The 24,921-nt window shown below is 36.7% G+C and overlaps 1 protein-coding gene across 3 annotated transcripts; it reads left to right on the top strand.

Moving 5' to 3' along the window:
* Positions 1–58: 58 nt before the first annotated feature.
* On the top strand, positions 59–24,662 carry LOC131038156 (uncharacterized). Of its 3 annotated transcripts, XM_057970500.2 has the most exons (4): positions 63–428; positions 521–664; positions 22,431–22,485; positions 24,222–24,354. In XM_057970500.2, the coding sequence occupies exons 1-3, from the start codon at positions 213–215 to the stop codon at positions 22,482–22,484; spliced, it is 414 nt and encodes a 137-aa protein (XP_057826483.1). In that variant the 5' UTR covers positions 63–212; the 3' UTR covers position 22,485; positions 24,222–24,354. The 3 variants fall into 3 exon arrangements, with proteins under 3 accessions (XP_057826481.1, XP_057826483.1, XP_057826482.1); XM_057970498.2 differs by lacking the exons at positions 22,431–22,485; positions 24,222–24,354 and adding an exon at positions 1,282–2,409 and having other exon boundaries at positions 59–428; XM_057970499.2 differs by lacking the exon at positions 22,431–22,485 and having other exon boundaries at positions 66–428; positions 24,222–24,662.
* The last annotated feature ends 259 nt before the right edge of the window (positions 24,663–24,921 follow it).

Below are 24,921 nucleotides of genomic sequence, written 5' to 3'. Positions count from 1 at the left end.
CTCATTAATGGATGGATTGCAAACCACCCACATAAGTGGTGATGATGCCTATTACTTCGACAATGTCTCAATGTTGATGTCAAAACATGCAATTTCACCATTGTTGCGATATTGGTTAAAAATAAAGGGGGCGAACTATACTCGATGTTTCCTTGGCCAAATACCAGACGAGTATATTGAATCGGGAGGTTCGAAGTATAGCGGCAAATTCAATGGATCCCGTGCTATCTCGAGTAGAAATCGACCCAAATGCACCATCCCATTCTGTAGCCATAAAATGGATTGATGCGATGCGTTCAGCTGTTTCTGTTCCCCCTCAGTCTCATGACACGGGCTTCAAAGAGGCGCTAATTCTCCGTCATTTAACCGTCGATCGTGTTGATACCGGCCTTGTCCTTTCCACCCTTGCCGTCAAGCCTCCCATCACGGTATCTAACTCCATTACCTCAGGATTTTGGGTGAAATGACATAAATGCCAAGGCGACTGTTTTACTGATAATTGTTTTGTTGGCTCCATCAGAACAGGTATAATACGTTGCATGGAGGGGCGGTGGCATCAATTGCGAGTATTGTGGGATTGGCAGCTGTAAAGACGGTTGCCGCAGATAAGGTGTTCTTTCAGACTGAAATGAGCATGTCTTACCTCTCTGCTGGACGCATTGGAGTGAGTGCTTTTAATATATTTTTCTTCCCTCTTTACTTCTCTTTATTATTGAAAGAATTGATAGAGTCTAATAAGCAGAGTTTCAGCCAATAGGGGTTTTGTCAGGGATGTAAGTTTTGACATGGCACTAACGATTGAATTTAAACTAGAATTGAAATGCGTTTCTGGGGATGAGTAGCTTTTTTGGCTTTATATTCGTTGTGATTCCACCACCACCTTTTCTGTTTCCTGTGTTCAATTTTCCGTGCTTTCAGTGCAAGTGATTGCATTGATTGAGCTTATTCCTTTCCTATTCTATCCCTTTTTGATATCTATGGTTGGTGATATTCAGCACTGAATTGCTAAGCTGCCTTCTTTAAGACCTCCGATTTCGAAACCTTGGTAAAGTTCCGAAAATCAACAGAATAGGGTGTTTACTTTGGGATTACACTTATTGCAGGAGGAATTACTCCAACTCTGCTAACGATGGAAAGCCCAATAGTCTCCCCACTCGCATCCAGCCAAATGGTTTAATTTACCATAAATTTTGACCATAACCTCCCTCCCATTTTGCATATTGTATTCTTTACCACAGAGGTACTCCTCAGAAATACTGATTGTTCTTCTGCTTAGCACAGAATAGTAAAATGGACGGGCAGAGGCAGGCGAGAGAATGGATACCAGGTGTTAAGTTTGACAGGCAAATAAACCAAAATTCATGGAATTTCATTACAACAATTTGTGGTGGGAATTCCGGAAAAATCTCTTCAAGTGCAACACAGTTGAATAGCTGGCAGTAAGTGGTGCAAGCACGAAGATCAAATGCGTTTCTAATTTCAGATAATATTTGATTATCACTGCTGGATGCCATCAACATAAAGAGAGCACCAAAATCGCCCTGTAGTAAGTTTGGAGGGAAGTATGCCTTGTTAGAGAAGCAGAAATTTACTTGTATTGTTCGATTTGCCAATGGCGAAACAAGACCTTAACATTGGGTGCTACTAGCAACATTCATGTTGTTTACATGCATGACCTGCTGTGGTGCATGGTTTGCTTGGATTCGAGTGTTGTCTATGGCACTGGTTCTCAAGATGGCTAATATGATAAAATTTGCTGCATGACCTGCTGTGGTGCATGGTTTGCTTGGATTCGAGTGTTGTCTATGGCACCGGTTCTCAAGATGGCTAATATGATAAAATTTGCTGCAGAAGAATTGGAGAATTTGTTAAAAGAAAGAAAAGTCCCTTATGCATTTACGACGAATATGTAAGCAGCTGACCAGTATTTTGAATGCGTTATGGAGGGAATATGACAGCAAATGCGCTGAGAAGAACTAATGCTTAGCAATGAGGCCTGATAGTATGGTATTATGCTTTAAGAAAATATGTTTAGTTTACTCATGAGTATGCCTAGTTGAGAAAAACATGTTTAAATACACTCACAAGTATGCCTAGTTGAGCAGGCAAAAATCACCTTTATCAGCTTGGTTCACTATGCCACAAGTTAGATTCACATAGTTTCAACACCATGCCTACAGTGCATTGGATCATAATGAATTTATTAGTAATGCCTTGGGGAAACTCTTCTCTTAGGTTTTAAAGAAAGTCTTATAGATATCATAGACTTGTTAATCACAAGCATGAAGGTTTGCAAGGACATTTTTTCTATTCCTCTCCTTGTCATGTGTTCATTTGAGGAAATCATTTTGATTTAATATTCAGAGGGGAACAAAATTATCTTGTGTCTCTGGAAATTGATCAATTACAACTGCATTTAAAACTGGAATGGAAATCTTCTTATCTAGAAATTTACGAGGGGTGAATGCCTGATTCAACACTTGTTGGCCTACTTTTTAAACTTGGCCTATTTTAAAATTTTCCTCATGTTCCTCCATTATCTCTGTGTCTCCCGTTGAGTAAAGCAATATGGGTCAAAATGGCAGCCCAAGAAAGTAACGAAGTTTTGATTTCACTCTTTGATCGGCAAATCTTAAGAGTATTAGGATTCTTTCCTTTATTGCACAAAATGCTAAGTTCAAAAGAAGCTATATTTGGGCCGATAAAGATAAACAAAGTGAATGCTCTATAAAACAATGACATATGTTATGGGTTTCCAAACCATTTTTGGCGTCCGCTTTGATTGTTACAACCATCGGAACTTCTGACATAAGCTTTTGAAGGCAAAAAGAAAAGACAAAGTACTTTTTGTAGTTGTTAAAAAAAGATTTAATACCTATTTTGGTGACCGCATGGGTTGTCACGACTCACAACCACTCCCAACTCTGATAAGAAATTACTTGAGCATAAAATGGATTTGTTGAAAAGGCTGTATAGACTTTCATGCGAGTGCTATTGGCATGCATAGATCAAAATGATGATGCTTGTGAATTTTGTGGAAAGAGTTTTTGTAAGTTTCATCGCAGCAGTGTTTTAGCTATGTTGTGCAACTTCCATTGGAGGCCAATGGGGTTGTTACAACCCCGTTAGAGCTTGAAATGCTACATAAAACCGGGGAAATAAAGCAATTTTGGCATCTTAAGGTGGTTTCAAAACCGATTTGAAAGCCCGCTAATCACTTTTGAAAGTAGAGAAAGCAAAAAGTGTAAGATTTGGCTATGAAGGTAGTCGCCTAAGATCTAGAGGCCTAATGGAAAGCACAATAACAAGAGAGATTCAATATGACAAGAATAAACTATATTCCTATCAAGAATGCATTAGAATTGATGAATGGAATGTACATAGGAGAGCCCTTGGTTAAATAGGCCAAGGTGAAACATAGGAAGGCATAAGATTGTGACAAGTGTCTTAATCTTATGACATGATACATAAAGTGATAACTTATCACCCACCTAAGGTGGAAAAGTGATAGTGTGATATGTCCACTGAAGGTGGATCACCGACCTAAGGTGGAAAAGTGATAACATGATAAAACCACTAAAGTTGGAAGTTTCACATGAGGTGATAATGTGATATACCACTGAAAGTGAGAATGTTCCTATGTGGTCCCTCAGTAAACTTAAGTGAAAGGTGTAATTAGAACCTAGGTAAAGAAGTAACAAGGTACAACACCTTAATTACACCAACAAAAAGAAATCCATAATGGCAGTGCGATGGTTGCAAGATTATTCACAAGATGGATTTATTGACAAGGCTTTAAAAACTTTCAAGCAAATGTAATTCTCTGTCATGATGACGTGCACAGTAATGGAAATTGCAAAACAAGTGAAAGAACACCTAATCGAAGCATAGGAGATAATTTTTTTTGTCAGGGGTCACTGATGTTATGAATCTGGTTGCATTAGCTGGGAGGAGAAAATAAAAAAAAAGAGATAGAGGATCTGCGAAAAAAATGTCTTCCTCATCATCAAATGCCATCACTAGAGAAAGAAATCAACAGGATTGGATAAGGACTGAGCAGTTGAAGAAGTGAAAGAAAATGAACTTTCAATGAAGAGATTAAAATTTAAATAAGTAAAGAATAGACATTTAGCAATCGGAAGACCGACATCTCCTAAAATTCGTTTTTTGAAATGGCTTCGTTCTGGAATCCCAAGATCAACCAGACCAGGGAACTTATCCCTTGATAAAGTCATGACTGAGTTGATGCTATGCGTTGATGTTAGTGCGTATGATTTACCTGAAGATGACATTTTTCTTGACAAGGCAAAATAAATATCGAATAGACTACTGTTTGCTTGGGATACACTGATGAGTGCGTGAATAAATCAAGATGAACATTGAGAGAAGTCCATGCAATATTGCAGCTTTGAGCATGCTATCCTGGCCCAAATTGGACGTTTGACCGTCGGTTCTACCTGATTAAGAAGCAATGGTGCTAGCAAAAGAGAAGGCCATAGACTAAAAGCTGAAGCCTTTTGGAATTATGAGGAAGCATTTACCATTAGAACCTACAGTGCTTCTTTGCAAGGGGAACAGGAGGAGAGCATCATTGTCTGCTGGGAATGTATCTAAATTGTTTGATAGTCATCATCTTGGAGATAATGTTTTGATGATGTTACCTTCAGCCCCTGCGTCTAAAAGTTCAATGTCTCCAACAAACTCTGTATCTGCATTTGCAGATAGTCTTAGTCCATCACGTGCTTTATTTGATGGTCCAATGAAGCTTTCTAAAATTCAAGTTGCAGCAGAGTGTGCCTTACACAAAATAATCACTGATGTTGCCTTATGTAAAGCTCTGTCATCAATGGGGGAATTTGAGAAAATGTATTTAAATTTGATAAAGGGTGCTGCTGAAAATTATCACTGATCTTTGTGGAAAAGACACGGAGTTGTGCTTGATGGTGAAGTTACAGCTTTGTATTTCAAGCAAGGAAGTTTTGACTCTGCTGCACAGCTATATGAAAAGATCTGTGTTCTATATGCAAGTGAAGAGTGGTAGTCATTATTGGTAGAAGTGTTTTCCAATTTAACTTTGTAGCAAAAGTAGCTTTTAGACCATGGTGGGATATCTTACATCTTGTGTTAGATTGCTATCGTTAAGAAAAGACTTACTGCTCAAGCAAGAACGACAAGCATTACAAGCAGGGGTGGCCAGACTTGCTCATAGTCAAATGAAGAATTATGTATCACTTAATGTCTCATCATTAATTACTTTCTTTGAAAAGTCTAGACCTGCACTTCTTTGATATATCTTCCATGATGTGTATTTCTAAATCTTACTTGTTACAACCGTTTTGTGTGGCACTCTGGCTGTTCATATCTTGGCTTCTGCTTATTGATTGTGGCCCCTACTTCATGAAATAATTTAGAACAAAAAAAAGAATTTTTTTTTGAACTTTAGGAAAGAAATTAGTTTTGCAAAATGCACAGACAACTGCTTCTCATGAATGATATCCCAGCAAAATTGAAATTTTCTTTCTCAACCAATCAGTTAAGAGTACCACTGCTAAATGGAATCAGATTTGCCCTTTGGTAATGTTTTTATATGTTATATGATGGACGTAGCAGTGTATGCTTTTACATTTCATGAATATGAGAGATATTGAGCTCTGGGATTTTTTTGGTTTTTTATTTTGATCACATTCCTAGGGATTTATATAATTTTGGCATTTTTTTGAAGTCTTTGTTTCTGATTCTTGCAATCTTTTGTGAGTCTTGAGCTGCATTTATTGGTCTTCAAGTAAGCTAGAAGTTTGAAACTATAATCTCCTAAGGCGATATATTATAATGTTGGAAAATATATTGTTGGTCAAATGGTGATCATATTTGCGTAGGAGTTTTAAAAGAAAGGGATATAATTATAAATGACCTAGGAGCACCATTTGTGCTTGTACACGACATTTTGTGTTCTGATTATTTCTTCCTGCACTTCAACTCTACAAAGGGATCGCAAGTTTATGTTTTACTGGTGGTATCATTAAACTTGTGTTTTGTTTGTGAACTTAGAGCACTTTTTACATGAATAAACAGCGATGCATCAAGTTCCAATGTTCTTGTATCCGATTGCATTTATAGGCTTTCCTCTCTAGTTTCTTGAATGTCATCGTTACAACAGTACGTCTCTAAGCGTCCAGGACAGGGTGTTGGCAATTTTTTTCCTGATTATTTCTTCCTGCACTTCAACTCTACAAAGGGATCGCAAGTTTATGTTTTACTGGTGGTATCATTAAACTTGTGTTTTGTTTGTGAACTTAGAGCACTTTTTACATGAATAAATAGCGATGTATCAAGTTCCAATGTTCTTGTTTCCGATTGCATTTATAGGCTTTCCTCTCTAGTTTCTTGAATGTCATGGTTACAACAGTACGTCTTGTTGATGTGTTTTTTATGCACAAAACAGTTCAGAATAAAGTACCAAGGTAATTTACCCTCTCTTGAATAAAATCACCTCAGATGCTAAGAAAGAGATCAACTAAAATGATTCCAAGGTTTCTACATGTCAGGTCTTGACGAGTGGGTAAGTTCAGTGGTTGATGTGAATTGCTGTGTTTCACTTTGGGGACTTACGCAAATGTTTGGATTATCATGAATGATGCGGAATAGGTGTGCTGACAACTTAAGATTTATCAATAAGGCTCTGGATTTACTTCTTAAAAAAAGGGGGAAAAAGAATAGGGTTCAGGAAATCTATTCTAAGACTAGGAATGTAGGAAATGATGAATGGATCTAATGGAATCAAACTAGGCAAGGTCTCACAATCAGGTATTGACACAAGCTTAGTGCAATCATCTAAGGTATACTTAAAGATTTTCAGACTATCACCATCAAACGAAGACACCATCCAAGTTGATGCTTGTCAACAGACGCGTAATAGTTGAAGTTATGCTTACTCAAACTCTAGTTGACCACACAAGGCGCACTTACCAGTGGCAAGAGGCTAGTGGTATGGATTAAGGATTCCACACAAATGAATTCAACAAATCTTCCACTCAATCTAACATACATGAAAATAAATTTTAATCTAAATTCTAATCTAACTTGGAGGAATTGAGAACCACGAATGCAAATACAACATTTGAAGAGCAAAATCACCAACAATTGAACAATGATTAGGATTCAAATAGCTGTAGCATATACCAACAATTCTACAAAAACTCTCTCTTACAAATGAGAGACAAAGGGGCATATATAGAGTCTCTTACAAAAATGGATGGCCCAGATTGATCTAAGATCAACAGGCGAGATCATGCCAACAAAACCCTAGAATTGCCCTAATTAGGGTTACATAAAAAATGGTGCCACCAACATATGGCCCAATGAAAAGATACCTAGTCATCATATAGAGAATCTTCTAGAAGATTCCTTCCTGCATCTCTCTCTCTCCTAGCATACTCTAAGAATCTAGCCAATACTGAATCTAACTCCTCCATGGAAATGCTAGGCAAGGTATCCTGCTATAAATCAATCACATCCAATGAATTCGAGCAAGCATTGAAAGTGTTCTCCCATTCAGGCATGAGCTTCTGCGAATTATGAACATGAATCAACAAAGAGACCAGGTCATCAATCTGACTCTTCTGCAAAGAGTCCAACTGGCAAAAATACATAAACTTCATCTTGTCTCTTAATTCGGCTAAGTGTAAACCACTAGCATCACTAACATCAACACCCAATAATTCCTCAATCGAGGCAAGGATTTTCTTCTGAATGTCCTGAATTAATCCTTCCATCTCCATACAACTCGATTGGGCGTTCTCATAAGCTGATTTCTTCAAGGCTAGTGCACAATACCGGCCATGGAAATTATATATGTCTCCACTGTGCACAATGTTCTCACTGACCAAGGTGGAATTAGGAACCTTCTTCAATGGCAGGAGGCGAGGAATAGTCTTCTCTTGGATAGGCCGGAATTCTTCCCAAACTCCCTCCAAATACTGGATTCTGAATACAAGCGTTGTTGTCTTATCATATGCTTGGACAAACTGAGTAAGGAAATCATCTGCTTGCTTCCTTGTGCTTTCAATCCACTTTTCCACCTCTGAGTGTGTACCTCTCGTTACCTCGTAGTGTGAATGTATTCTATGGTCAATTGCAATAGGGGAAATAAGGGTGGGATCTCCACGCCTTGTCCCTGCAATATACTCTTTGAGTCTAATATTTTCTTCTCTGTACCTTTCATTCTCCGCAATCGCTATGTCTAACTTTGCATTGATTGCTTGGAGGTTGTCACCAATCTCTTGAAATTCCTGCCCTGCGGATGGACGACCAAGGGCGACTGAAGTGATCTGGAAATCCTTAGGAGTAGCAGTGTCTGTTGTTACGCCGGCTTTAGGAACAACAATCTGCGCAATTCGCATTCCTGTCTCATCTCTAGCCATGTGTGACAAAATCTCCGCTCTCTTGGGCTCCCTCTTCTTAGCACTCCTAGCTAGGTAGTCATCAATATCATCAATAGGCTGTACCTCTATCATTTGTTTACTTTTCTCCATGTTTCTCCTCAGCCCTTCAGGAATAGCAGCCATTTCCATACCATCATCAAGATATACCTCTCGATCAAGTCCTTTCAATGCCGAGATAACCTCCTCATTATCATCAGGATTATCCTTAGTCCAATCATATACTTCATTTCCCAAGCTAACTTCCAAAAGGACAGTAGGGGATTCTGGCTGATCATTATTCTCATCAGGAGGTGCAGATGTTGCTGTGGCATGGAACTCCTGAATATTCTCTGGTAGTATCATTGTGTTGGAAGACTGCTGAGTCTCCTTATTCTGTTCTGTTACTTCAATCACTTCGATTGATGAGACACTGGGAGGGGGTGAAGGAATGATAAGTGGAGTGATAGTCTTCTGTTTCTTCTTCACATCCTCAATCTTCTTCCCTCTAGCCTTGACTTCTCCAGGCATGTTCTTCCTTCTCTTGGGAGCTTGACTCTCTTCGTCTGCATGAATCCTGACATCATTGACAGTCCTCTGATCATCCTCGGAAGTAGATTCTTCCGGCTTCATCCTTTCATAAGTGAAGGGAACACCCATGTCAACTAATCTGTTCATCTGCATATCTACCCATGTGCGGGAGAAATTCAAGACTTCTCTCATCAATACATTCAGGTCAGTCTCTTCTGACTCTGACCAATTTGGCAATAGGATTGCCGCCTTCATTTCATTTTCATAATGTGGGTGTGTATGATCTCTATCATCTAAATACCTGATCAGGGATGAGGAAAAATCCACACTTCCTCATGAAATCCACTAACATTCTGTACCACATTCTTCTCTTCACTACTTGTTCGTCCATTAGGTTAGCCCAGTAATCTTCTATGTCAATCTTATGAGTGAACTTCTCTCCTCTGATCCTTCCGACCTTCTTGTCTGGATCGAACCTTTCTCTTTTCTTGTAAGTAGCAAATCTGTAGAATGCAATCTCCTCACCTGCAGTGCTGGCAGCTATGGCGGATTAGCAGACCTCTGACGTCTTCCCAACTGAAATAGGGAATGTCATCCCTGTCCCGTGCTTCTCTCTCTGGATAACATTGAACTCTAGAAGCTGTCTTACCATTTCCAACAATATCATTCTGTCGGTAGGATACCTAGAAAGTTTGTAGGGTTCGGATTGAAACCCATGAATCCTGAGGTATGTGAAAGTGGGGAACTGTATATACCACGATCCATATTTTTCTATTAACTCTGTTGCCTCCTTGGACAATCTTCTGTGGATTCCGCCCTGCAGCATCCGTGTGATGTACATAGTGAATGCATCATTCACTCTCTTGTAGTCTTCAATTCTGTGCATACTTAGCTGGGGGTAGCATTCATAACTCTTAAATGGTCCTTGCCCATTCCCGACTTCACCTTTGCATATTAATCCTCTGTATGAAACAAATCGTGCAAGCAGGTACACCAGGTAAGAAGTCATGGCGAATGACTTGGATCGCTCTACATTCCTCAACTGAAAATCCAGATTGTTGCTTATGATCTTGGACCAATTCACTAGTGTTCCTCTAAGACAATCCTGGATGAAGTAGAACATCCATCCATGAAATATTGCTCTCTGCGGCATTCCCATCACTCTATTGAGTAGGAATATCAAATCACTATATTCCTCCTTAAAATCTACGCACATAAGTGTCTTGGGAGCCTTGGAATGATGATTCCTAGGTTCAATCATCCACTCTTTATTAATTAAACTCTTGCATACACCCATCTTCTTTGTGTATTTGTCTGCATAATCCTCCTTGGTCACATCCTTCATGTCTGTACTGCGTGGAATTCCGAACACCTCAGCAAGGTAGGCGATGACAACACCCTTGGGACTCTTAATCATCCTTGTGAGCGGATCGTAACATCGTGCACACTCCAGGATCAACTCACTGCACTGTATGGATTGTGGAAACCCAGCGGCATGGAAAATGCCCCTCTTCATAATATTTGCATATGCTGGAGAAGGAACCTGATCTCTGACGCTGCATCTGGTCGAAGTCTAGGAAATGCATGTTGGTATCAGTGATCTCCCTCCATCTGGAGGAAATCTTAAACTCTGGATAAAATCCAGTCTCCAACGTCTTCAGCAACTCTTTCCTTTCCTTGTATCCTGATTTTGACATCGCACATGTACGAAGCTGGAAGTTAGTCCTAGGATAAAAATAAATACTTGTAATAAAATTCCTGACTTTCTAAAGATTTAGCTAATTTAGAGCATGGAGTTAGGAAAATAATCCATACACTTGGTAAATTTTAGCAATTACATTCAAAGTGTGACAACACTAAGGCATGGAAGCCTTCCATAAAATTCATTTATACCTCCTTATGCTTAGAAAATATGCAAGCAAAGAATGCAAAGGAGTATACCGGATAAGTGGTGACTAAGGAAAAGTGTGAAAGGTTGTGTTTTCACACAATGAATGTCTGAAGACACCTTCTGTAGTCAACAATGGAGGTCAAAATTCTGAAGACAACCTGAAAATTCAGACTTTCAAAACATGTTGTAATCTTCAAAATGTGCATAAAATCAATAAAAATCAGTTTTATTGATGAAAACAATCATTTTTTGGAATGTAAGTATGGCTGGTAAAATTTAGTTTTCTGAGGACAAGTCTGAAAATCGAACACTTCAGACTTACCAGCACCTTGCAAAGTGGTTTAAATCCCTGAAAATGATGAAAAATTGCTAAGGAAACAGTCCCAAGCAAATTCGCCAAAATTGGTTAGGTGGCTGGAAATGAAAATTTTAGAGGACAACCGCCTAACAATGGAGTTTCAGACCTGCAACAACGATAAAATGGTCTAAAAAATGCACAGAAAACTCCATAAAACACCTCCAAATGCTAAATGTTTAAGTTGGAATTGGTTGGGCAATAAAAACTTAAGTCCGAAAATTAATGGCAGCCATTAATGGAGGTCAAAATCTGAAGCAAACCTCAGATCTGAAGCGAATCTGGAAGTGATGGCAGCCAACAAACATGCATGAAAATCATCAAAATATGGCACCAAAACACCTCCCAAGCAAAATCGATTTTTTCCCAAGTCTAGCGCCAAAATGGAATTTTGAAAATTTGATGTCAATGGCAGCCTTGATCTGCAATAATGAAGGATGGCAGCAATCTGGAAAAATCGCCCAAGTTGGGGTTGGATACCCCAAACACAAAAAAAAAAATCGCCTGCCTTAGCAAAAATCGAAATTTTCAAAATTCTGAAAATTGTTGTTAATGGAAGCAATTTGCAGCAATGAAGGTCTGAACAACAAGCACAAATGGTGGAGGAAAAATCGCCCAAGTCCTCAATCATGAATTTGCCAACTTTCACCAAAAAATGCTAAATTTGGAAAAAATCGCCAAACTTAGCAAAATTGAAAATCTGAAACTGGGCTTTAATGGCAGCCAAGAGGAATAAATCAACAAGCTGGAAAAAATGGAGGAAAACAAATCCTCAATCCCACACTTCACGAAAATGCCTTGCTAAAAATTCGCCCAACTTGGAGAAAAAATCGCTTTCATGGAGACACCTAGTAGAAATAATAATAAAATAATGCTGAAGTTCCTCTCATATACTTGCCTTCATCTTTCACTTTCACCACACAAGCAATGTGGGATAAAAAACACTTGTATAAATACTTGCTTGGTGAAACCCTAACTTGCTTCTAGAAGGTTCAAACATTTAATAATTATTGAAAGTTATTAAATTTGCTTTTAAATTTTAAATAATCATTTAATAATTATTTAAAAGCAATTAAAATGGGGCTTTTTATTAAAATATTCCAATTTAAATCCAAAATAAAGCCTCCAGGGGAAAATCGCTATAGGTTGGGATTGAGAAATCCCTTCAAAAATCACTTAAGTGTCAAAATTCGCCCCATAGGGGAAATTCGACCCATGCTTGGACAAAAATCCGGACTCAAAACTCTTCATAATGCTCCCAGTGGAAAATCGATCCTTGTCTGGATAAAAATCCGGACAAAAATCCTTACACTAATGCTCAGGGGAAAATCAATCCCCGTTTGGATAAAAATCCGGACAAAAATCCTCACTTAGTTGTCACAAAAATCCTGGTGGAAAATCGACATGGGCATGGAATTATCCTTGCACTCCAGTCCGCATTCCAGTCCGCACTCCCAGGGGAAATTCGATGGCAGTCTGGATAAATCCTGACACTTAGCCAAATTTTAGCATTTCCAGGGGAAAATCGCTCTAGGTGTGGATAAACAGTGGGGGAAATTAGTGGCCAGTATGGATTCTAGGGGAAACCCATGTGTAGTATGGATTTTGAGTGGGGGAATGGGTTGGGTAGTCTGGAATGTGAGGGGAAAAACACCTCTAGCATGGATTTTGACCCTTTAACCCTTGGAATAAGGATTTCTCTTAGGATTTTATCATTTTAACCACTCAAAATCACTCAGCGACTTTAAATTTGACTGGACTTAGACTAAATTTCCAAAAATATGAGCGAAATGCTAGGAAAATATTGGAATAATGTGCGAAACCAACTTAAATATTACCTTAGGAGCAAGAAAACAACTCCAAAAGGTCTGTGAATATCTTGGCACTTTAAAATCACTTGATGCGCATGTTTAAAAACACGTTAACATTCAATATGTCTACACTTAGACAAAACTTAGGATCATTAAAATATCATCTTTTGCAACTTGATCCTAACACTTCAAAAACCCTAGACGGCACTAGGCATGATCAAAACTCCGAGACTCGGGCACGGGAAATGCAAAATTGCCCACTAAGCAGCCAAAACCCTAACCTAACAACGCAGGAAACTGACAAAGAGGGGGTCCCCGTTAGCAATGGGGCGATGTGTGAAAAGGTCACAACACGTCTCTAAGCATCCAGGACAGGGTGTTGGCAATTTTTTTCCAAAATTTTTGGGACGGAAGGAGGACTGCTACATACTAATGTATGTCAATAAAAATATATAGGATATAAAAAAGAAATATAGGTAACAAAATCTGAGAATTGATTAAACATTACAACAAAATTCAAATGATCAACGATAAATTGATAATCAATATTTAAAGTAAACAATGCCAAAGCCTAATTCAAATTGTTGAATCATACATCAAAATGAAATAATTTGAATATCAATGATCATCATGAATCATAAGAGTAGCTGAAAATTGGAATCCATTTCAAATTGAAATATTCAAATAAGTAATAAGCTGAAAGTTTAAAGTACCAATTAGAGTTTCGTTAGAAAAGTGGCATGCATCAAATTGACAAATATAAATTGTCAAAAATGACATGGATAGCTGTTTTTGTTGGAGAAAAAAGCTTAAACATCATCAATAACAGTACCATATCTAGAAAATTTGTCATCACTACAATTGTGGAAAGGAATTGGAACTATTTGCTCTAATCCCATCTGCACATTCATGTGTCAGTCATTTGGCCTTGCTATCCTCCCTCCATGAGTTTTGGAACTATTTGCTCTAATCCAATCTGCACATTCCATGTGTCAGCCATTTGGCCTTGCTATCCTCCACCATGAGTTAACTTTGGAATAACTTTTTTCAAAGAGAGTGATTCTCAACTAGTCTCACTAGGACCCACATATCCAGGACCAGCTTTTCTTAGCTTGTCAAGCATTTCCTTGTACAAAGGAGTTCGAGTAACATGGAAGGGAATGCCACTACTAAAATAGACATTGGCAACAGCCTCATCTGCAGCCTCCCTCCCTTGTACTTTGAACATACCTGTGATTGGGTTTGGTGAGGATCAACCAACCGCTTTCCATTTCCCCCTTGATTCCATTGCACTCACCTCAAATGATGGAAATGCGGGTGGTCTACTTGAACCTCGTGGTGTACTAGAAATTGTTGGTATAGTGATTTCCCTTGAAATAATTTGATCATCTCAGCCCTCATTTCAAGTGTGATTTTGTCACAAGGCCCGACTCCTTTACCTGGGGAATGCAAAAAGTGTGCGTTAACCCTTGTAATGCTGCTATTTTAACCCACTGAGCAAATGTTGCATTTCCATCTCAGATATCCACTCATATTAGATACTCTATTTGTATCAACTATTGTTGCAAACTTGCTTATACTTGCTATGCCTTGTCGAATATGATATCCACTCATATTAGATACTCTATTTGTATCAACTATTGTTCAAAAAAGACAAGGCATAGCAAGTATAAGCAAGCACCTAATGTGCTGAGAGGACTTGTATGGCCCAGAATATGCGTTAGGGCTTTTTATTATTTCAAAAATGTCATTCTTTCATTTTATGATTTATGTTTGACTGCAAAGCTTTTTTTTGCTGTGGTAGATGTTAGGGTGTCCCCAGGACAACTGGGTGCTCCCAAAAAGGGGGGACATTCTCCTTAACTCTAGTATGGTGGGGGACATTCTGCTCCCCTCTCTGTATTCCTGAGGTGTCCCTGTTTCCTGAAATGACTGGAAAACAGTGGGGATGTGTCCCCAGGGTACACTGGTTTATTATGATGCCTTGACACAGGACTGGATGATAGTGATTATCAACCCCATTGCTCATTGTTTCTAGGATATACCATGGCGAGAATAGGCAAAGTCAAATCAAATGTGAGAGATGAATACTAGATCAATATTTGGGAATTAGAAAATATTCATTCATCATGGAAAGAAGTTGAAATCATTTGAGATAAATGCTTAACAATTTTGTTTGATTCAGGTCTAATATAACAGTAATTCAATGTATTTTTGTATAATTTAACCTAATATCTGTATATGCAATTTAATTTTAACCTTCCCAAAAAGGAACAAAAGAAATGGAAAATCTATTGAATGTTTGGAAGAAGTTATCCCTTTCTGTATGAAAGTGGTCTATTGCTCCTCTTTTTGGATTGAAAACTGTGTTAATGTAAGATCCCGTCTTTCTCCTGGTCACCAATCAAGAGAAAATCAGGAAACCAAATGTAAGGTGCATTTTATCTAACTATTTCATAGTTTTTTAACAAAAGATTTGGTGTTGCTTCTTAGGTACAACTATATGCTAAGTTCAAGAGCTCATAATGTTTAAATGACAGTTTATTTTGTAGAATACAAAGCGGCAAGGAGACTAGACTTAAAACATAAGCACACATAGAAATTAAACTATTACTATATAACTGAAGCTTATTTCAGCACAACTTAGCTAAGTTACTTCTGGTTTTTAATGAAAAGTTTCAGATTCCCCATTGAAGTCCAGAGAATTCTTATGTGTTAATGTCAGAACCATAAAGGTAAGACATGGAAATCTGAAACTTAAAAATCTCACAAGATACACAGAATTTTATCCTGGGAAAACCCTTCACTTGAGGGTGAAAAACCCAGCCACACCAAAAAATCATCCTTTATTAAAGGCACAAATCTGATACAAAGCTTCACAAGCTTAATCACTTGACAATTAATAGAATAAGTCGATAATGTCTCAGACAGCTGATAGCTGCTTCAATATGGCTTGAACATAGGCTTTTTATATCTGTCCAATCACTTAAACTTCACACCTCTCGGCATATATATAGCACATGAACATGACCCGATATAACTCATGAAGAAGGAAGATGGAAGGCCAAGCACCAAAAGAAGTTGACAGTTACACAACTGACATACACAAAGAACTTTCAACGGATGAAATCTAGGAAGGAATAAACGGCTGCCAGCACATACACAGGTCGGAGACTGTAAAAGAGGAAGTTGTTATACTTCCAGCTAATCGCCGAACAAGAAAGCAAAACGATTTAACAACCAATGAATAAATAAAATCTCTTGTAGCGTACGCAAACATTAACACTCCCTCTTATCAAAGGAGATATTATTTTCTGATTTTCAAGTCATGCAGTCTCTCAACATGACAAACACAATGGCTACACCCATACGTGTAAAAAGCAACATTTTATCACGGATTCTCTCAACGTGATAGCATTATGGATTCACTCAACATGATGTTCACCATGGCTACTCCCATGAGTGAAATAAACACAAGCTCTCATCACCGAGTCAGTCAACGTGATGTTGTCATGGAGTCTCTCAACATGACATCCACTATGGCTACTCCTAGAGGGTGGAACAAGGGCTTTCACCTCAAACTTCTCTAGCAGAGAAGAATGCATTAACAAGGGCTTTCACCTCAAATTTCTCCATCACAGAAAAAAATGCATTACAAGGGCTTTCACCTCAAATTTCTCCATCACAGAGAAAAATGCATTACAAGGGCTTGCACCTCAAATAACTCCGTCACAAAGAAAAATGCATTACAAGGGTTTTCATCTCAAATTTCTCCGTCACAAAGAAAAATGCATTACAAGGGCTTGTACCTTAAACTTCTCTCGCAGAGAAAAATGCATTAACAAAATCTTCATGATGATGTGGCTCCTTTTGAAGCTGAAAAGTCAGGCTCCCTCTCACTGGGAGAGTCCTCTTCTCTCAATTTTAATATCTTCAGTGTTGTAGCGGTCAAGAAGTATGTTGGAGCATACCCCAATTCCAAATCTACTATCAGTAGAGTGACCAACACTTCCAGCAATATGAAACATAATGATAGCTTAGAAATAGCATTCAGTTGGAAGTTCACAAACACATGCTATGTACCTAGAACATGTGTGGCCTCCACCTATAATAACAAGCACAAATAGAAATAATGATTCACTATTCCAATTTTATGAAAAATTCATGAACATCATTCAAACATAAAAGAAACTTATCTCTTTATTGGCAGTTCCCATTGAGTTAGTCCTGTAGCTAAGTCTTATCTTTTCATAAGACTCCTCTAGCACTGTTCTTTATATCATGAATCTTTTGGTATGCATTAAGGTTTGCTCAAATACACCACATACTGAGTGTTCTCTCCTTTGAACAAAACAAAGATTGTAGATTATAGCAATGACAACAATGTGATAAATGATCATAACAAGTACAAGTTGATAGGATGCAGATGCCAGATAAGAGCAACAACACAGAGAAGCCGTGATCTTGTCCATCCGAAACAATAAGGTGGACCTCACACAATGTGATACCCAGATCAATCGCATTATAGAGATCTCGTCGAGTTTTGCAGGGCCGCTCAAGAAACCCGAAATAGGAAGAAATGAAGCCGCAACTTAGAGAAAGGTGTAGTCTTCAGAAAAACATAGATTGAATAACACCAAAAAATAAACAAGCAACCCTCCCAGAATCCTGAGACCTCCTGTGAGGGAGACAACCTCAAACCTAGCCATAAAGGTAAGACATAGAAATCTGAAACTTAGAAAAATCTCACAAGAACAAGATACACGGAATTTTATCCTTGGAAAACCCTCCACCTGAGTGTGAAAAACCCTGCCACACCAAAAAATCATCCTTTATAAACTAAGTTCCGGTACGTCTAGGTTTTACCTGAATCAGGGTACGATTCAAATCAGATTCGGATTCGAGCTGGAATCCCTTGTGGAATCGAACAGGGTTCTTGCATTTGCCCTCTGAAACGTATCCACATTTTCAACCATGAATCCCAACGTATTTTGAATGACGTGGCATTTTTTTTCCGATTTCGTGGCGTTTTTCTTCAGATTTTTTTGTGCGGGCATAGACGACACAACAAAGCGACGCACGACGATGGCAGACGAGGGTAGGTGACGCATGATGACGGCAGACGAGGGTAGGCGACGACGTGGGCATACACGCAGGCAGCGCAGTAGGCAGGCACGGCGACACGCAAGAGATCGACGCAAGGCAGCTTGGCAGACACGACGGGAAGATGCAGGTTTTTTTCTTTTCATCACAAATTTAAAAAAATTGTTACAAACTATAGTATCATAATATCATTCTATGGTTTTAACTTTTAGAAGTTATATTTATTATTTTATTTGTTTGTTTATTAAATTATTTATTTGTTTGTTTATTAAATTATTTATTTGTTTATTAGTATAATAAGTTTAGTTTATTATTTATGATTTATGGTTTAGGTTTATAATTTAATTAGTTTCTTTAGCAAGTTGGAATTTAATTGTGAAATACAATTTTATTAATTAATCAATGATGTATATATATAAGTAATAAAGGATAAATATTTAAATGTAATTTTAAAGTGAAAATGAAATTATTGATAATTATGTAAGTAAATATGTTTACTTACATAATTATCAATAATTTCATTTTCACTTTAAAATTACATTTAAATATTTAAATATTTATAATTTATTGTTTAATTTCACTTATTAGACTGCATATATGTATATATTTATGTTTTTTACATTTTTTTGTACGGATGAACCCAAACGTACCCAGCCCCCCCACCAAAAAAAATTGCCGCACCAGCATACCGTACCCACGTACCCGTGCCCGGCAACTTAGTTTATAAAAGGATCTGATACAAAGCTTCACAAGCTTAATCACTTGACAATTAACAGAATAAGTCGATAATGCCTCAGATAGCTGATAGCTGCTTCAATACGGCTTGATCATAGGCTTTTTATATCTGTCCAATCCACAGTTGAACTACTCGCGACTTGGCTCGACTCACCAAGCCCCTGGGAAATAAAACTCGAGGAAAACTCAGGAAAAACTTGGCAAAAAACTCGGCAACTTAAAAACACGCTTAAACTTAGTAAAAAATGCATTTTTTTTGCAAAATTTAATGAGAAGATGCATCCAATGAGTCAATAAATGATAACACAAAAGAAACAAGTTGATTCTAGATATATTTAAATGCAAAGTGTCTACAAAATCGCATCCTCATGAGGAATGCTGATGGCTGGAAGCAAAATAGTAAATAGTTTTTGTAAAACCAAAAGTAAATACATCATTAAAAATTACAATTACAACTTCCTCTTCCCAACTCTAGCTAAAACTATTTACTATTCCTCTTCCTTTTCCCAATGGAGATCTTCCCAGTTCTGAGGGTGAGAAAAAGAGGGTAGAGAGATATGTCTAGATCTTGGTGGAGATCTACAAACGCGCAATATTTGAAATTTCATCATTCATACTGATAGTTTCAAACTTTCAACTCTAAAATGTATAATACCAAGATTTCTTCAATGCTAATTATGTTGTTATATGGAGCCTAATCAGACTCGGAGGTTAAATTTTCCCTACTTCCATCAGCGCAGTTTCCCCCTATATTTTTTGACGGGGGTTTGGGGTCAAGGGGCAGCGCCCCTTGCGCACTCCCTGTCGCGATACATGGCGGGGTCAAGGGGCAGCACCCTGTGAGGCCAAAAATACTTTTATTATTTTATAAAGGCGCCGGGTGTTATAAAGTATAAGAAAGGAAAAAAACATATTGAAATGCCACTTATACTTAAATGTTATATTTCATGTGTATATTCTGATGAAGAGCGCCTTGCGAGGCCAAAAATACTTTTATTATTTTATAAATGCGTTGGGTGTTATAAAGTATAAGAAAGGAAAAAGACATATTGAAATGCCACTTATACTTAAATGTTATATTTCATGTGTATATTCTGATGAAGAGAATGAAACTGACCTGAAAAAACAAAAAATGATAATTTTTTGACATGTTTGGGCTTCTTTTTTTAGTCTAGCCGAGTTTTTTAAAAAAACTTGCCGAACTCGACGAGTTTTTTGCAAAAACTCGGCGAAATTTTGCTGCGAGTTAAAGTCATAAAAACTCGCAGAGCTCAAAAACTCGGTGAGTTTTTGAAACTCGCTGAGTACTATGCGAGTGTGCCATCTATGGTCCAATCACTTAAACTTCACGCCTCTCGGCATATATGTAGCACATGAACATGATCCGATATAACTCATGAAGAAGGAAGATGGAAGGCCAAGCACCAAAAGAAGTTGACAGTTACACAACCGACATAAACAAAGAACTTTCAACGGATGAAATCCATGAAGGAATAAACGGCTGCCAGCACATACACAGGTCGGAGACGGTAAAAGAGGAAGTTGTTATACTTCCAGCTAATCGCCGAACAAGAAAGCAACGATTTAACAACCAACAATAACTAAAATCTCCTGCAGCGTACGCAAACATTAACATTATGTGCTTATGAACATATTTGACACTACCAAACTTCTGGTAATGCTTGCAGATTACATTCCATCAAACTACCTTAACTACCATACCATTGAACTAACGGAGAAGTGATACAACCGTCCAACCTTTCAATGGTTTGATGGTGTTTTCTAGACCTATATGTATTGGTTAGGCTTGAAGATTTAGTACTAATAAATACAAGTGCAGGGAGCAGGATGGAAGAATTTGGATTTTTGGTTTCTGTGACATCTTTGATATGTCTTCCACAAAGAACATTTATCATAGTGGGAGTTTTCAATTTTTGTATAACATCTTTCTTTCTGAGAAAAAAAACAGTAAAAAACAAAAACTCAATCTTGACATTTTTTATTGCCCTTTGGCCGTTCACAACTTGGTTTGTGCTTATTGGACTTGGATCTTACTGAGATACTTTAGAATTAAGGAACCTAGGCACAAAATATATTAGAATCTTTGGAAGACAGAACAGCTTTGCACAATGGATACACAAATACTTCCTATGAATAGATGCCACTGAAACTGTAGATTTCCTTAACAACCATTTAGTTTGTAGTACTGCTGCAAAGTGGCATCAGATCTGCCTTGGGTCTCAGTGTTTTTTTTATGTTGTTCAATGGACATACCAGTTTATGCTTTTACATTGCGTGAATACAAAACATTTTTGAGCGCTAAAATTTATTATTTAAATAATTATTTTTTTGATAAAAATTCTAGATATATACATGGTTTTGGCATTCTTTTGAAGATCTTGTTTCTGATTCTTGACTTCTTTTGCAAATCTTCTGCCACAATTATTCGTCAAGAATGCTAGAGATTTAAAGGTATATGCATCTCTCAAGTTAATATACTATTATGTTAAAGACTGCGATGTTGGTTGAATGGTGGCCATGTATGTGAAAACAGTTAAAAGAATGAGATAATGATATATCTGACCTAGGTGGACCCTTTGTGCTTCTTGAAAGTATTTTAATTTTATGTTTGAATTACTTTATACTTCTTGTGCCTCAACTTCACATATGATTGTAGTTGGTATTTTATTGCTGATTTTTAAACTGGTACATTGTTTGTGAACTTACAGCATTTTTCTCGTAAGTCATGGTATCAACATTCAACTTTCATGGATCTAATTGATTCTCGCTTTCATTTCTTTCCTCATGGTATTTATGGTCCCTTGAAACAGGATTGAATGTTTGTGATCAACTCTACTGCTCATTGTTAATAGAATTACAATGACAAGAATGGAAAATGTCAAATCATGTGTGAGTTGAATAAATTAAAATGTGTTGATCTACCCCATAGGAAGTTTTTTGAAATCATTTGAGATAAAATGCATGACCAATTTGGGTGATTCGGGCACAGTATAACTCTAATTTGATGTTTTTATTCTTTTTAATTTAATCTAACATCTGTGTAACCTTTAATCACAATCTCTATGCAAAATCTCAACCAGCCTAGAAAGGAACAAAAGAAATGAAAATTATGTTGAATGTTTGGAAGAAAGCATCCATTGCCTTACGAAATTGGATCATTGCTCCTTTTATTGGATAAAAATTAAGTTCAACTTAAAATCCTTTCTCTAGATTGGTAATCTATAAAAAATTAATAGTAAATTGATGTTTTTATTTTTTCTATTTTGTTAACATCTGTATATGGACCCTTAATAACAATCGTTATGCAAAATCTCAACCAGCCCAGAAAGGAACAAAGTAAATGAAAACCATATTGAATGTTTGGAAGAAAGCATCCATTGACTTGTGAAATTGGTCCCACCGCTCCTTTTCTTGGATGGAAACTAAGTTTAACGTAAATTCTTTCTCTAGATTAGTAATCAATAAAAATAGTAAATCAATGTGAGGTGATATAACCATTTCATAGTCCTTGAACAATTTTTTTAGCCCCTGTTTATTGTGATTATCATTTGTTTTTGCCGGGACAGAACCGACAGCTATTTGGAGTTTGCATCCAAGTTATGATGCCTCTTAGGCATTAAGGTAAGCTAAACTTCAATAATACACAGTTTATAAATGATGGTTTTTTTTGTAGAACACAGTGGCCAACAGACTTAAGTTAAACATAAGCACACATACATCAGTTTATTACCATATGTATAAAGCTTAGTTCATGGTATGGTTAAATTAGGTTTGGTTTCAATTGTATTGATCAAAGATTCAAATGCCCCATGGAAGTTCAGGGATTTCTCAAGTGCTTTTAAATATGTTGGATATAAAATAAATTCTGGTAATACATGAGGGTGTTTTTCATGTTATGATTGTATTCTAACAATCTGCTTGAATTAGGTGGTACCTTACAATGCCATCATATAAAACTTAGTTAGATTTTGTTAACTCAAAATATTTCCAAATCATTGGAGACTGGTTGCATCATGCAATGGAATACTTATATTCCATTCTTTAGGTTTTGAAGAATTAATTCCAAGCCATGATGCAAGGTGAAATTGAATTTTATTTTTTATGAGATGGTCAATAGAATAGTGCATTGTGCTTATACTATGATTGGACTCAACAATAATGGATTTCATGTTGAGTATTCCTAGGGGTTAAAAATCATAAGGTTCCTTCATGTTCCGTAGGTAAAGGTTTGCCTTTTTTTGATAAGGTCACTACATAATCATAAGTCACATTCTAATGGATAATAACTTGGACAACAAATTATTTCATTGTTTAGGTCAATGCATTTTCTGGCGTTAGAATTAGAGTAGCCATTAGGACACCATTGTAGTTGTATGTGTAAGAATAATTTAGGTTTGTTGAGATTCAAGGTCATGAGAGTCATGTTTGTTTGTTTGTTAGTTATAGTGTCATTTCCTAATGAATGGACTCTCCATCATGTCAATGGCTTAACCCTTTGTGTATAAATTGGAATGCTTTTCCCTTTTTTCTTTCGGCATTAATAATCTAGGAATTTGGGTTTAGCCAATCTTTTATAACAGCCATTATTGTTGGTCACAAATCTTACTTCGTTGAAAGATTGATTACTTTATGAATATAGGTGGTGTCTTTTTTCATTGATCCATACATTTGATTCAAAATGCATGAACTTGATTAAAATTACATTCTATGAAAAATAAACATTCAAATAAAAGTTAAGTGTAACTTTTTGAATTTAATTTTATTAAAATAAACGTTTTATGGCTAGTGGCTCCTAGACTATTGATGAAGTTGATCAAGTTTTGTTGATTGGAAAAGCACCAATATCCAAAAAGGATGAGGTGGAGCTTATGCTTTGGGTGAATTTGGTGAAGGCCTCTTGGACGTAACAACTAATTAAAATTGATGTCATAGTTGCGAAAAAGCATTGTTAAAATTGGACAACTTCCCCGCACACCCAAAGGAAAAATAAAATGAAACAACTTTAATAAAAATGAATATTTTAGTTTTTTGCCACTTCAAGAGCTAGATTATTGAGATCTCTTTAGAGATGATTAATATCTAATGAATATACATTTCACAATTCTCCTCTCATTTGCTTTATTGTACAACATACTTGCATGTGTGACTCAATCATCAAATCAATTCAAAGACTTATAATATTGCCAAACACTATTTTCAAATTAGGGTTTTCTAATTCTTCCATGATTATAACAATTTTCTTGTATTAAAATTTTGTGCTCTAGATCTTTATATTTTGTCATTGTTATACATGTTACTAATCAAACATATAATCTATATTTTATGTGATATTTGATAATCAACTTTAAATTTTGTAGGTTGAATTGGAGGTTGAAGCCAAAGTGTTGAGATATGGGAAGAGTGTTGCAATATCTTCTATTGAGATTAGAAACAAAGAAACAAAACAAACAATATATAAAGGTCGATGTACATACTACAACATGCCAACATCATGCATATGATATTTTTAATCTTTGTTAGATACCCTACACACAAAAAAAGGATCTTCTAAAGTCAATTTTTATTTAATGTTAATAACTTGCAAAAAATATTATTTTAAAATTCCATTTTTTTTTTTATAATGGTTAGATTCTAGGCCTTTTGACCACATTGTGGCACCATAACTTATATCATTTGATAGTCCCTAATTGACATGCTAGCTTATCAGAAAACAAGTATTGAAGCTCTCATTGTAATGGGATGTAGACTAATTGTATATATCTTAATCATGATTGCAATAAACATGGTATTTGACATTTCATGGGTGCATTAGACTATGATGACACTTTGATTTACAAATGCATACCTTAAGTTTGGGGCAGTTAAATATATTTTGTAAATATGCATTTTGATGGACCCTTCACATTTTAATGGTTGGTAAATGTTGTTTTTGTATTCATATAAAAAAATGTTATATATATAGAGAAACAACAGAGAATGTTCACTACCCATATAAACAAAATTTTACGGTATGTCCACATACTACCCCTTGAAACAGTTTCATGGCCCTACCCCTTT

Source organism: Cryptomeria japonica, chromosome 11 (genome assembly GCF_030272615.1).
Source record: "Cryptomeria japonica chromosome 11, Sugi_1.0, whole genome shotgun sequence".
In the NCBI taxonomy this organism is placed as follows: Eukaryota; Viridiplantae; Streptophyta; class Pinopsida; order Cupressales; family Cupressaceae; genus Cryptomeria; species Cryptomeria japonica.
The sequence above is the reverse complement of the archived record's forward strand: the minus strand, read 5'-3'. Positions and strand labels throughout refer to the sequence as shown.